The sequence below is a fragment of the Pseudorasbora parva genome, chromosome 18 (genome assembly GCF_024679245.1).
Source record: "Pseudorasbora parva isolate DD20220531a chromosome 18, ASM2467924v1, whole genome shotgun sequence".
NCBI classification, from domain to species: Eukaryota; Metazoa; Chordata; class Actinopteri; order Cypriniformes; family Gobionidae; genus Pseudorasbora; species Pseudorasbora parva.
The window spans coordinates 36,497,792-36,513,519 of record NC_090189.1 but is presented as its reverse complement, the minus strand read 5'-3'; the positions used below and the strand labels follow the sequence as shown (position 1 = coordinate 36,513,519).

Genomic DNA, 15,728 nt, shown 5'->3' with positions numbered 1-15,728 from the left:
ACTGGCAGTTTAGTGATATCCTTGCAGGTCTTGACTGGTCTTGAGATAAAAGCCTGAGTCCTCTAAGTCCGAGACCGAGACAAGACCGAGTACAAATGCATTTGAGACCGACATGAGATTTGAGTTTGCAATTTGGTTATATTTAAAAGATGTCATGAGTCCTGATAAATGCAATTTCAACTATATCTGAAGATATGCTTCTTTTATAGACCATTTCAGAATGTTTTTAAACAATGGGCACCAGGATACTTCCGGGTGGCAGAACGCGAGCGGCTTCTATTGACAAACTGAAGAGATCCAGCCGGCTACTGTAAACGGTTACATAGTTAAGAACATTGTTGTTGATTAAAGTTGAAACTATGATGAAAACGTGTTGTGTTTGGGGTTACGCCGTCAGATATACAGCAAAAGGTGTAGGATTGTATTGATTTCCTTCAGAAAAAAGTAAATATATCCAGCAAAACCTGTGGGTGAGGAGGCTAAAGCGAGTGGACGTCGTCAAAAGAGGCGCTACAGAGAAGTATTCTCAAAACGGTCCATCTACCAAAATCATAGCAGAGCATAATTATCTTCAGCTGGGGAAATTCGAGACTAATATTAGTAAACTTTAGATCTCTTTTAAAGATCGAACTCATTGCCAGTCACTGCCTGAAGTAAAAGTAGGAAGAGACCGAACTTCTAGTGTCATGTAGGCTCCTGATCGAATGTCAATGAAAGAAACAGGAAAAGCAAAACATAGTTATAGGCTGATGGATTATTGATGCGTGTACCACACAGGTTTCATCATCACCGCAAGTTTAGTTTGAGTGAAGGACTAAGGTTAGCGGAGTAGCGCTAGTCTACAGCACGCTATCCTTTTGACCGTCAGAAGCTCACGTCTGTGCCATCTGATCCAACCCGGACCGAGCAACAGTAAACGATCATAGCCTTTTTTAGTTAGATAACAGGGAAATAGACCATCTACGATAGCCTAACATATTGTAAGTCAAACAGCAACAGTCACTAAAATAACTACTTAATGTAGGCTGAGGCTCATTTAAAAATTATGGTATTAGAGGTGCGCTACATCTACTGGAGCAAGGTTAGGCATTATCTCCTGAATTAATTAATCAGTCCCTCAATAATCATGTTAACTCAAGCAACCTCCTTAGATATAGTTCAGACAACAGGCCTAGAATTTAGAGTCTTCGTAGGACGCTAAGAGACAACGTTAACTGAAAATACAGACATGGGCCTTGAAAGGGGTCATTGTGTTGCTGTCTATGGAGGGGTCAGAGAGCTCTTGGATTTCATCAAAAATATCTTCATTTGTGTTCTGAAGATGAACAAAGGTCTTACGGGTTTGGAATGACTTGAGGGTGAGTAATTAGTGACAGAATTTTCATTTTTGTCTGAACTAAATCTTTAAGTTGTTAACAAAGCATAAACAAGCATTATCTAACTATTTCAGTGATATCTATCTATCTATCTATCTATCTATCTATCTATCTATCTATCTATCTATCTATCTATCTATCTATCTATCTATCTATCTATCTGCAGCCCTTTAAAAAATAAATACCTAAATGAAAATGGTAATGCACAATGTAAAGAGCAGCAGCACTTTTGTTGAATTGTCTACTTGCATCATGTTCTAAAAACATTTGTGATTTACCATTTGGGGACTAATAAGTTTAAACCATCAGCCAAAATAAAAGAAATGCAACTGTTAGTCCACAAATGGCAAATGAAAAGACTTCTGCGTTGTCGTTCTTTACTGTATAAGCCTTTATTTGTAAAAAGTCAGTTGGTTACTTATAACCCTTTTTTGTACCACATACTGTAACATCTTGTATTAGTAAAAAACACATTTTGCTCAAACACCTAGAAAAGCTGACCGACACCATTACATTAATTGGCACTGACAAAAAGAAAAGAAAGAAAAGGGAAAAAAAGTAAAGAAGAAAATACAACCTTTTACTTTACAAATGTTGATTTCATGAAGACAAATCATACCCCCAAATGGATCATCAAAATTCATCACACCTCAATAGTTCAACAGAATCAAACCAAGAGCTTAATGAGAACAAAACCAGTACAACACAAAAAACAGAATGCATTTTACTTTCAGGGCAGGATGTAAAGTAGAAATATATTCCTTTCTATGAGAAAACATCAACAATAAGAGTTAACCATTCATTTAAAGAATACAACAAATACAGGCAACTAGAAATGAAACGAAACAGTACTAAATAGCGACTGAACTCTCAAATTAGGTATGAAGTGGTTGCCCTAGAAATTTGCCAATTTGTAGTTCTTTTTCTGATGGTTTTCACTTCAGGTTGGTACTTTACTTGTGTGTGCTGTGTTTATGTGTCATAATTTGCATTATCGGTAACACTATCCTGGTGCAAAGAAAAACAGCACAGTAAAGTTACTGGCCCATACATTTTAACAAACTCAGAGAATTTGCTTTGCCAGTCGTGCATTCTCATGGCATGAGACTTTAACTTGCTGTTTTGTTCAACAAGATGTAAGCAGGTCTAGTCTACTTTGAACTAATGGCTTTATAGGTGTGTCTATCTACTCTCAACTCTATGTGATATATATAAAAAAAGCAAGTGAGGATGAAAATGTGCATATTCTTCGCATACTTTTTTTAAATGATGAATGCCATGAATAATTTTCTCCATAATTCTCCTTTTCTAATATAGATAGCATTTTTGTTTTTTATTTTCTATATTTAATTTAAGATTTACAGTGTTTGGTTCGATCTCTGTGTACAAGAAGAAGCAAAAAGCTTCATTTTCTTGTAGGTGAGGGTGATATGAATCGCCAATTTCAGAATAGAAAAGAAATTATGAAAATAAACCTTTCCAAAAACGTAAGACATGCAAAACAAAACCGGTATCTTTTTGTGAGTTTTTCTCCTCTTCTTTTTCTTTTTTTTTTCAGAGATAGGTTTCGTTTGCAGAAGTTATGCCGGTGCTGCAAAAGCTGTCCATGCCAGTAGCATTGAGGCTAGCTGTTATTACCAACTGCCCTGTTTTGTTCATGCATTAAGAAATATAAGTGAAAGATATCATATTTACAATACAATTCACATGTAATTACACATATACACAAGAGGCAAGAAAAATTCACATTAAAATCAGTTCAACAGTTTTTGTACTTCCTTTTCTCCTGCTTCATGGGTGGATGTAGCAAAAGACAAAAACAATGTACTCGAGTAAAAACTATTCGATGATTTGTTGAGTTATGTTAATGGTGTGAAAATGTGGAAATGAACATATGGGGAGATTTGTGTGAAGTGCGTAGATAATTATGTCCTCCATTGTCATCAGAACACATTAGCATCAAGTCCCCCTCGCCCAATAGTTGTGCAAAGCTCTTTTAAAAAAGAACAAAAAACAATAACAGACAATATATTTGTCTAAAACTGAAGCAAAGTGCAAGGCAAAAGGAAAATGTGTCCCCCTGTCCCCTAACCAGATATCAGATTACACTGAAAAAATCTTACTTTTGTACGACGATGAGTCACATTCTCCAAAAAAGGCCAACAATTCCCATCCATGCTCAAGAGTATGCTACCTTTATACACAATTCTGATCGAAAACCTCTTGGTTGTCCTACATTTCCATTATTTCCTAAATAGAGTCCATCTCAATAGATGGAGTCTGCCGTTTTTGTGTGTTACAACAGTGTATCAATGTCTGAGCCACTATTCTTCAGAGAGTGTGTTACAAATATAGACATGAAGGGCCCATTTCTTTTCAAACACAGTTTTAAGGTGGCAAATAATGGCCAAATGCTATAAATTATACATATATCTTAAAATGGTCCCAACTGAACCCTGTTTTGCTCATCACTAGCTAAAAGAGGTAATTAGCAGCAATTTCTGTCACAGATTTAAACCCATCTGACACATTCCTCGATAGACTGATAACAGATTCACTAACCTTCAAGATCAATTCATATAAAAATAAATAAACATAAAAATAAAAAAACACACCAAAAGTTGTAAGAATAAAAATAGCTAAACACGCAGCTTCAGTCTGCATGTGATTTTTAAAAATTAAGATTACAAAACCTAACTGATTTTAATTTAAAAAAAGCAAATTGAACATGGACTGCCATGAAACAACTACCATTACCCTCTCTAAACTAGCGCTGCTACATTTATCTGAGTATTTTGGCCAAATGACCCTTGTAAACTGGCAAATTGGTTTTTAAAAACAGTTAATCTATCCTAGCACTATGGTGAAACAATAAACTTTCAAATAAAAAGCTAAAATGCTAGAATGATTTGTTGCATGCACCAACTCCCTCAGACAGTGAAACTGTGTATGTGAGAGTGTATAGTTACCCTAATATCTAAGAATGTAGTTCCGGATCAGCATCTTGTGCCGTTATATATTTTCCAATACAGCTATCAGTGTGTTTATACAGCAGTAAGTTGCAGACTTAGCAAACTGGTCAAGCAGGCTAATTCTAAATAAATTAGCTATTAGTCTGTGTCCATTTTCTAAGTATATTTTGTTCAGCTACTTGCCATCTAATCCGCTGAACAAAATCAAAGGTTCCCAAATAGTTTATCAGATTCCGATGCAAACTTCTGCAATAGCCATGTTTCCACTCACAAAACCCAAAAACTAATATCCTGGATAAAACCTGGATTTGTAATATGCATTGGTAAGGACTTTATTTGGACAAATGTAATGGCGATTTTCTTAATATTCATATTTATTTGCACTCTCAGATTTCAGATTTTTAAATAGTTGAATCTCGGCCAAATATTGTCCTATCCTAGCAACCATACATCAATATACATACAAATGTACCCTTATGTTGTGGTCAAGTGTCACATTTAAAGTCACAACTCTGAGATTTACCAGTTAGACTACATTAAATAATATCACAATTTTTTAGATATAGAAATGACAAATAAAGATACAATTACAGAAAATAAAGTTGAAATTGTGCTAAATTATGAATAATGTTTGATATAAATGTGAAGAAAATTGAGAAATAAAGATTTTGACGAACAAAGCCACAATGACCTTCTTTTATTTATTTTACTCTGAGGTCTGACAAATGGAAAGACAATGTAATCCTACACCTGGGAATATTTGGTTATACATTTTTGTGGTTCTGGGGTTAAGCAGTGGAAACATAGCCAAAGTACCTGGGTGACGCATTCGAGGGAACTAATCTGTCACTATATTATCCTTTACGGATCTAGAATGGATAACTGAATCGTACCCCAAATGTCCAGTGATCAAATTATAATGCTCTGTAACCATGTTTAAGGCTTGAATTGAGTTGAAAGAGAATCACTCTCTTGTGAACTTTGTTGTATTTGCATTGTATTGCTCAGAAATATTTCATGAAAATGCTTAGTGATCTTGTTAAGGCAAATCTTGCAGGGACAAATGCCCACAAACCAGGATCTTTCCAAAAATCTGTTCTAGTTGTAAGCTCACTGTGAATAAACAGAGTGCTGGTGCTACAAGAACATGTTGATGATCAACACAATATCCACTTGAACAAATTCAACATCCAGCATGTCTCAGTGGCACAGTATGGCTGCATTAGCATGTTGCTAATCCCCTCTCTATTGAAAAATTCAACCCTTGCCTATCGTGATTGGTCAGGACGCATGGACCAATATTGATTCAGGTTACCCTGTGGAACAATAAACTGACCATTAGTGAGAAAGACTGCATAGTGCCAGCAAGTCTACTAGAATGTAATGAAGCTATGGGCACTAACTTATATGCATTGTACTAACTACTGCTAATAATTTCTAATTATCCTCATGAATAAAATACCTAACTACAGATTATGATATACTGTATGCATTATATATTTTTTTGCTCTATTATTAGTCGCTCAAAGGGAAAAATTAGAGCGCCTATTAACACTGATTGATAACTTAGAGCTGTAATATCTAATACAAAAATATATCAACATCATTTTAATTGTGCAGTCCTACCAGTTAATATTGGTTGGTGCTTAAATTAAACAATGTATATCCCACCTTTTCCAATGGGTCAAAGGCAAAGCAAACTCTATTTTCAAGACTCAGAAAAAAAGACAAAAAAAAAAAAAAAAAAACTCCTACTAACTGATCTGGTTCCCTTGAATACAATAAGAGACATGTTGGCTAATGGTGAATTTGGCATTTTCATCTTATCGCTAAACTTGTCTACAAGACTGCACTAGTAACGGTTGACTGATGTTGTAGCTTAAAAGGTCTGGTCTACATTTTAAATTCTGATATCTAAACAGTATAGATTAAATGTGTATACTAATGATGCCAAATCAGTAACTAAATACTCTGCCTTTGAACCTTTATTGGCAAAAGCATTGCAGCATCTTGAATGCCAACTGGGAGTTGTAATTGGCCAAGGCACCCCCATAACACTCATAGTAACTAAGGTTACTCATGAGAAGCACTCTGACCTCCATCCCCTTTTAGTGCAGATTTGCGCTTAACTTAATTGCTACACTGTGCATGCAACTGTGCATGTCTCGCTTTGCACTTGAGAGTACTGGCTCCCTTGCACAGGTGTTATGGTCGTGCTCACAATAACAAATAATAACACAATAAGTGGAAATCCCTCAAACATGTAACATAGGACCTCACAAGTACCTTGAGGTACAGCCTTCTATCCCTTTAGTTTCCCCTTATTCCATTGTTTCTCCATGGAATGAGTGATCTGTTGATGCTTTAGTTGTTGGTTCAAACCTATAAGACAGTTAAGAGGTCTGGTGTGAGGGTCGAGAACCAAGGGACTCTGTTGAGCTCTAAGGTCTGAGGCCTGCTCAGAATATCCTCCTCAAGGAACTCAAGCAAGTCTGGGGCTTTCGTGTTCCCAAGGCACCACCGGACCCTCTTCACTTTTAAATGTCCCCTTGCACAGCCATTCAGTTCTCATCCACATTTTCAAGAACTGATCCAACTTTGCTTTTATGCATCTTCTTATCGATCTACTCTGAGCATTGAGACATCTAGAAACTACCATAAATAAGACTTGAATGAGTATGGGTGGTAGATGAATTGATTTATGGATTTGAGTTTGTGGTCACCTGGAGATAGAGAAAGATCTGGTGACCTAAGTGTCAATGAAGCTGAGGTAAATCATAATGAGGCAAAGCCCAAAAGAAGGGGTGGTGGGTGAATCAGAGGTAAATGGTAAAAAGAGAAATGGGTTATAGGCCTTTTTGGTTGTCACTTCAGTTCATGGCTTTTATCGTACATGTCACTTTGCCCTGAAAAGACTCAGAAGCATTTTTTTTCCTGATTATGCTGATGTCATTCATCTTTGAGATTCAATCCCAAGATGCAAAACGTCAGAGCTGTGGGTGGGTCTGCAGTGCTTAAAGTGAAAGGTTAAAGATCAAGGGTCACCTGGCCCTCTTTCACTGATTGATGAACTGAGGACACATCCTTCAGGTTTCAGACAGGCACATTTTAGAGAAACTAAAAACATCAGTGTATATCATTCTTGGGATGGATCACTACAATGACTGAATGTATACAATATCAGGTCACACTATGGAAAGAGTGGTTGACTTAAACATGAAACAGATAAAAACATGGTCACATCCCCTGTTGAATACACAATAATCTTTTCTTTCCTTATTTTGTACATTTTTCACATAGTTGATGGACTAACTTCAAATCCAAGTTCTAAAGAAACGTTACATCTAACTGAGGGTTTCCCTCCATTCCAAACAACACAAAGCTCCACAAGATGTTCATGAATACTGTATCAATAGAACAGATGAAATGCACTAGGAACAAGAGTAAAGAAAGAACACAGATACTACCTGACCATGGCAATAAGGCTACTGAATGAATGAATGTACTCTTTCTTTTTTTCTTCATTTTCATAAATTCTTGATGAATGAATTCTATTGATGAACTACCTCTAGAACATGTTTAGGTGTCGCCCTCCAAAAATATGATTATAGCCCAAAAATGAAAGAAAAGAGAATCTGCAAAAAAAGGGAAGAGAGGAAATGAAATGTACTGACACTGGGCAGGATGCACTGGTTTAACTCAAGATGGCCGTCCAGTGTAAACCATTGACCAGAGCTGAGGTCCGATAAAGAGAATGCTTGTCACTTGCAAAATCAAGGAATGACACATAATTGCAAAAGAGGTTGCTGTACAGTAGAAACGGACAATTCCGTGAGGATGGGGAAAGCAGTGGATCGGGTCTGGGGTCCTGCTCAGTTGACTCTCTCCGAAATGCACAACCCACTTCTGATTTCATGAGCTGCGGTTGCGAGAGGCTGATTACAGTATCAATAAAAAGCCGATGAGACGTTCAGATGTGTCCCTTTTCTCTTGCAATCTTTTCTTTTAGCGAAAATATCATGCACTCTTTATTTCCGTACCCTCAAACAAGGGACTGATGTTTGTTATTTGTCATTTGTTTCAGAAGGAAAAGAAATTCAAATACTTGAAATGTTTCTCTTGTATTATTCTTAAACATTCAAGTCATTCTATATAATACGATTTTTTTTACACCAGAAAAGTCCTTTAGATTTTACACACGCATGTGTATATAGAAATATAATATATAGAAATATGCATATACATATGTATCAACTTTATATGTGTACACATATTTTCCAATTGTATCAAAGCCAATTTAATGTGCTCTCAAAATATGGCCCATGTTTCCTAGGGGAACGCATATCAATTCACATAATACAACCAATAGATAAGGTTGAAGAATCCAAAAGTGATAGGAAAAATGACACGGGACCACTTGTCAATGGTGCTAACATCCGTCAAGTTGGGGATTTTGAGCTTCAGCTTGGACGAACGCCTCCTTAGCCGGCAGTTGGCACGACTGCGCATGGCGCTGCGGTCCAACGAGTGGTGGCTGAACCCATCCCGCGAAGCCATGGGCTTGCGGAACTGCACTCCAGAGCTGTCAAAGGACATGACGGAGTTCCGTGAGTCACTGACGCTGCTGCCTACATCGGAGGGCATCACCTCATTGTTCATCTCCAAGGTGGTGAGAAGAATGTTTCCGTAAGCATCCACCTTGAGGCAATACAAAACAGAGGGGTGGTCATTAGCGACGACAGAAATGGATAGCCCTAAACTGTCTCAAATAGAATTTACTTCTGTTCAGCCTTTCATGCGGATGCAATGAGGATGTGGTCCCAGTCATAAAAAACTTAACTTGGGAAGATTAGAAAGCTTTACAAGATTTCATTCAAAATGCAATGGCTGACACACACAAACACACACAGTAGTTAATGACAATATTCTCATTCTAAGTCTCCACTGTTTCAGCTGATATGATTTCTAAATGCATGTACCCCGACTTTTCTTTGTTCCTCGAAATACAGATTTCTTCGCTGTGTATATGACCTGAGGGTGTTGCTTTGAAACGGCGCTGAAATGGAGTCCTTGCGATGCAAAAGAAAAAAAAATGAAGAGAACATTAAAACGCCCGTATAAACTGACAATCAAGCAACAATTGTTCGAAGAATACAAACATGCATATATATGAGGGTTAAAAGAGCCTGCATAAAAGACACAGACACAAATGCCTTAATTCAGTTAAACTCTATTTTACTAAGTTGTTCATACTACACAGTTGTTAAGTATGAAAATGGCTGACACATTTTGGTGGTGCCCTGCAAAAACTGCTCTTCTTATTTAGTTTTTTTTTCTTGTTTCCAGTAGCCTGGATGCCAGCTGAACTCAGCCCCACCCACAATATTTGAGCTCGGGCAGTTCGGTCTGGACTTGATCCATAGAGGAAAAATTATGCCCGAACAGAAACTGTTCACACCAATCAAATTGTCAGGGCGGGCTTTAGACGATGATGGACAGATGATCAACAGTACCGTAATCATCCACGTCATCAAAGGCGCTTAGGTTGAAATGTTCAAATCTTAAACGGAGAGCTGGTTTGATGTGAGGGAGGATTTTTCAGGCTTGAACTTTTACTAGTCGAACTACTCTCAGAAGTACTATTCGACCATACATTATAGTTCTCCTTTTTAATCCGCTTAGAAAAGCGGCACGTTTTATTTTGTGTTACCATACTTGATCGTTCAACTATTCATGTAACTGTATTTAAATAGGGGAAACGTGGAGGTGTTTGGTGGCTTCTAACTTGATCTCTTTTTGGTATCATAGTGAATGAACTGAGCTTAGTGGGCTAAGCTAAATGCTATCAGATCATCACCGCGCGTCAGAGTGATTAAATGCATGCACTCAGCCGAGAGAGGTATGTATCAGCTCGTCTTAAGCCGGGTGCACACTGTGCGATTTTGGCCACGATTTGGCCGTCTGAGACAAATTTAGGAAATCCTAAAAGATTCCTCAGATCCTAGGCTAAAATCTGACGTCTTTGGTCGTTAGTTTGACATGTTCACCGGCCGCCGATTAATGAGCTCTGCGATCAAATTTTACCTCAGACGAAATTCTGGCAGTGTCAGAAGATTTGGCACAGAATCCTGCAGTGTGACTTCTCCTACGACAACAGTCAAATATCTCGGTTTTTCAAGACAAACTATGACCAAAACGAGAGCTAGAAATTTATTTGTAGCCAGTATTCAGTCCCGCGTGTAATGCAGCTCACTGTCACTGAACGCGTCATTCATTGATGATATAAAGCTCCGGGTGAGATTTCTTGCGCGCGTCCGTTTTTAGCGCGCCTAAACTATCGTGCAGTCTGACATTAATGACAACTGAGATCTTACAGTGTGACACGGGGATCATGTTCGTACAGTCTGACAAGGGACATTCGCAAAGGATTTTGAAAAATCGCACAGTGTGCAGGACCCATTAGTTAAGGGAATAACATAGTTTAATATGAAAAAGCTGTGAAGTATCCCTTTAAGAAAACAAGGAAAAATATCTTATGTAATTTTGCTTATCTAGTAAATGCATCTTTATTTAAGAACTTTTAGCTATTTAGACTAGAAACAAGACAAAATTACTAAGTAAGAAGAGCATTTTTTGCAGTGTGGACAAATGAATCGGTCTATCTCTATACTTTGATTGAAAGAGAAGCCTGCAGCAATAAAGCAGACTACAATCTGATAACATAATGACAATGTAATTTGTAACTTTTCGAGCAAGAGGAACCTCTCTTAATAATGAAATGCAGCTTCAATCAAATGAAATACGTCACTTATGTGAAGCAAAGTGATGGTTAATGGGCTACTGAATGTTCGTTTTGATGTGAAGCGATGCATTCAGGCAATAGTTATGTTGATGAGTAAATTTGTTCATATTACAAAATAAGTGAATCTGTATTGATTTAGACATGCATGAACATTGCCAATGTGTAATAAATAAATTTAGGTTAAATTAAATTAAATTAGGTTTTAATTAGCAGAAAAATAAAAGGTGCCACCATTATAAATAGTTTATGGGAGATCCTGCATACCGGTTCCCTCAGACGCTTCTCCTCATAGCGGGGACGCTCGTTGTTGGCTTTGTTCAGCTTTTCGTTGATCTTTTTCTGCTGCTGGGGTCCCCGTCCAAAGAACACATAGTTTACAAAGGCATATTCAAGCAGGGCCAGGAAAACAAAGACGAAGCAGCCCATGAGGTAGACATCAATGGCTTTCACATAGGGGATCTTTGGGAGGGTCTCCCTCAGGTGGGTGTTAATGGTTGTCATAGTGAGCACCGTAGTTACACCTGCAAGGAAGCAATGTTAGTTATTTAAATAAACAGTGTCACGTTCACATGACTTGCGTAAGGACTTCAATAGACCATGAACATTTTGGCCCTACTTTTTTTTATCACACTTTAGATTAGGGTCCAATTATTTATTATCTAAATATTAAATACATAGTTCTGGCATGAAACTCTAGATGCTGCAGACTGAAAGGTTTATTGACTGAATAATACTTTATAGACTGAAACTTATTGGTAGCGATCATATCATCTCCTAGCGCAGCTGATTGGTTGCTGTTGAGCTGCGGCTTAACATTCAAAAACAGGTAGTGTTGATGTTAGCAGTCTTCAACACACTTTCAGAAATCCTCCAACTTCCCTAGATCCACTTGTATAGATTTGCTACGGGGTTATTTCATGTATTACATGCTCAGAGTCTGTGAATGTAAATTGCAAAAGCACATTCCCATGCCAATCTCTATTAGCATGCCATGCTAAATAATTAGTTAATAGTGAGAATTGGACCCTAAAATAAAGTGGTGCCCTATTTTTTAGAAAACACATTTTTACATAATTATAAGACATGGCAGTCTATTGTTATGGTTTCTTCTATAATGCAAAGTGGCTACGCTTTAATCATGAGAAACAGCATTTTTTTTTTTTTTTTATAAGCCAACAACAAATTTAACATGAAAAATAGAGTTTCACAAAGCATTATGTCCTGAAAAGCATAATCCAGTACCTAACACTAAAACAATAGTGCATCAAAATGTGAGATTAAAAACGTTAACAGACAGTTCTCTCATTTTTGAAATACTTTATCAACAAACATATAAGATCAGTCTATGAATCTTGTTTTAATTTCTGTAAAAGCATCACCCATACACTGGTCAGGCATAACATTATGACTACCTCCCTAATATTGTGTTGGTCCCCCTTTTTCTGTCAAAACAGCCCGGACCCCCACGTACATATATGAGCCTTAGCCACCCAAAACCCTCTTCCTTGGACCACTTTTGATAGATACTGTACACTGTGCTCTGAACCATTTGTCTATCAGTCACAATTTGGCCCATGTCAAACTTGCTCAAATCCTTAAGCTTGCTATTTTTCCTGCTTCTAACACATCAACTTTGAGGACAAAATGTTCGCTTGTTGCCTAATACACTCACCTAAAGGATTATTAGGAACACCATACTAATACTGTGTTTTACCCCCTTTCGCCTTCAGAGCTGCCTTCATTCTATGTGGCATTGATTCAACTAGGTGCTGAAAGCATTCTTTAGAAATGTTGGCCCATATTGATAGGATAACATCTTGCAGTTAATGGAGATTTGTGGGATGCACATCCAGGGCACGATGCTCCCGTTCAACCACATCCCAAAGATGCACTATTGGGTTGAGATCTGGTGATTGTGGGGGCTATTTTTGTACAGTGAACTCATTGTCATGTCCAAGAAACCAATTTGAAATGATTCAAGCTTTGTGAGAAGGTGCATTATCCTGCTGGAAGCAGCCATCAGAGGATGGGTACATGGTGGTCACAAAGGGTTGGACATGGTCAGAAACAATGCTTAGGTAGGCCGTGGCATTTAAACGATGCCCAATTGGCACCAAGTGGCCTAAAGTGTGCTAAAAAAACATCCCCCAACCATTACACCACCACCAACAGCAGCAGCCTGCACAGTGGTAAAAAGGCACCATGGATCCATCTTCTCATTCTTATTATGCCAAATTCTGACTCTTGAAATCGAGACTCATCAGACAAGGCAACATTTTTCCGGTCTTCAACTGTCCAATTCTGTCCAAAATTGTAGTCTCTTTTTCCTATTTGTAGTGGAGATGAATGGTACCCGGTGGGGTCCTCTGCTGTTGTAGCCCATCCGCCTCAAGGTTGTGCATGTTGTGGCTTTACAAATGCTTTGCTGCATACCTCGGTTGTAACGAGTGGTTATTTCAGTCAAAGTTGCTCTTCTTTCAGCTTGAATCAGTTGGCACATTCTCCTCTGACCTCTAGCATCAACAAGGCTTTTTTGCCCACAGGACTGCTGCATACTGATATGTTTTTCCCTTTTCACACCATTCTTTGTAAACCCTAGAAATATTTGTGCATGAAAATCCCAGTTACTGAGCAGATTGTGAAATAGTCAGACCGGCCCCTCTGGCACCAACAACAATGCCACGCTCAAAATAGCTTAAATCACCTTTCTTTCCCATTCTAAAATTCAGTTTGGAGTTCAGGAGATTGTCTTGACGAGGAACGCACCCCTAAATGCGATTGGTTGATTAGATAATTGCATTAATGAGAAATTGAACAGGTGTTCCTCATAATCCTTTAGGTGAGTACCCACTAACAGGTGCTGTGATGAAGAGATAATCAGTGTTATTCACTTCACCATTCAATGTTATGCCTGATCGGTATATATGATACTACCCATGAGACTAAATATATTTTGTGGCAGATGTAGTCAAAGTTTTTTGCTGAAGTTTATTGCATTGGGGAACCCATGTGAAAGGGTAACTACTTTAACTCATGGTTGACAAGATGCTGTATACAAGTATATTTGGAGTAGAAAGGCATTCAAAATTATTGATATAATTTTATACACAAAGAAAAATACTATGGGATTTACATCCTGTAAAGACAGGATGCTTTTTTTAACAAAAGCTGAAGGTTACCCAGGGCCACACGAGCAGCAGAGGCATCATAGTTAATCCAGAAGGAGACCCAGGACAAGATTGTGATCAAGATGGAGGGCATGTAAGTCTGCAGGATAAAATAGCCAATGTTTCTTTTGATGCGGAAACTCAACGACAGCCGAGGGTATGAACCTGGGGAGACACAAGTATATAGCAGAAGCCAAAACAAGAGATGTCAACATGTAAGTGGAAACACAAAGAGCAAACACAGGAAAAATAGATCCACAATTTGCAATTGTCAAAGTCTGCACTTTGACAACAGATAGTCATTTTCCCATTTGTTCAGATGGAGCATTTAATTTCCCCAAAGCAATGAATTCCTTCCCAGGGACTAGTTCCATTCCAATTAAACATGGCAGAAAGTCGCAAACATGGCAGATTTTTCTGAAACCCCCTTCTCAGCAGGCAACGTCTACATCCCTTTGAGAATTGTCACAAAACCTGCAGTGTCTTTTTTTTCCATTTAGCCATTTAATACAGGGAATTTGAGGGAAATAATTTAGACAAAAATGTAACTGAAGAGCTTGTCCCATTAATGTGTAAAATCTAGTTTGCAGTTTAAGAAAACTGTTAACAGCATGTTTCAAGCAGCCTTTCCCAGATTGGCTTGCATGTGCCTGTTTAAAAACTAAGCATGCTAAACATAAGCTATGGTATGATTCACTGATTTGTTATATATCATTATACTGATTATTTAATATACTATATGAAATAATCAGTATATAATCACTATATAAAATATATTTAGTATACAATATACTGATTATTTAAATTGTCACAATGACTATTTATTGATGGGAAAGATATATTCTAGTTAATTCCTTGCGGTTCCAACGTCTCTGCATTTGGGCTTAAGTGAACATTTTTGAATAAAGATGCAATGGCACAAATTCCTTTGGAAGTTTTTATTATTATTATTATTATTATTATTATTATTATTATTATTATTATTATTATTATTATTATTATTATTTTAATTTTTTGCTGCAATTGTATCAAAGAGACAGAGAAATAACCTGTAAATTAAAGTCCTTGTAAAATCACAATTAAATATGTGTTCTGAGTTTGTCACACCACAGAAAAATGTATAATTAACCACACAGCCAAATTTGAATTATAAAAAAAAGTAAATAAAATAGTTCATTCTCTGCTCTCAAACACTATGGGCATGTCCGCTCACAGTGCCAAAATCACATCCACTAGTGGGAAAGCTGCCGTAAGCACACAAGACAAAATTCCTTGGTGGACACGTAGGGCCAAATGTGGCACCAGATGCAGAGTCAGTTCGGCCTCATTCTGAAACTATCCTATGTAAATTTATCACAGCAGCATTGGTGGTGATCCTTGGCTCTCCATCAATGTGGCTCTTCCAGGTAAT

At 37.6% G+C, this 15,728-nt stretch overlaps 1 protein-coding gene across 2 annotated transcripts in view; it reads right to left on the bottom strand.

Annotated features, from left to right (window-relative positions):
- Positions 1-1,738: 1,738 nt before the first annotated feature.
- gabrb4 (gamma-aminobutyric acid type A receptor subunit beta4) overlaps positions 1,739-15,728 on the bottom strand; it is a 119,001-nt gene continuing 105,011 nt past the window's right edge. Inside the window, exons 7-10 of one of the 2 annotated variants that reach the window (XM_067422781.1) lie at positions 14,330-14,482; positions 11,415-11,671; positions 9,328-9,417; positions 1,739-9,046 (exon numbers count right to left, since the gene is read on the bottom strand). In XM_067422781.1, the coding sequence (XP_067278882.1) occupies positions 8,693-9,046; positions 9,328-9,417; positions 11,415-11,671; positions 14,330-14,482 (854 nt within the window). In that variant the 3' untranslated portion in view covers positions 1,739-8,692. The remainder of the gene's footprint in view (positions 9,047-9,327; positions 9,418-11,414; positions 11,672-14,329; positions 14,483-15,728) is intronic. The other variant, XM_067422782.1, reaches the window with a different exon arrangement.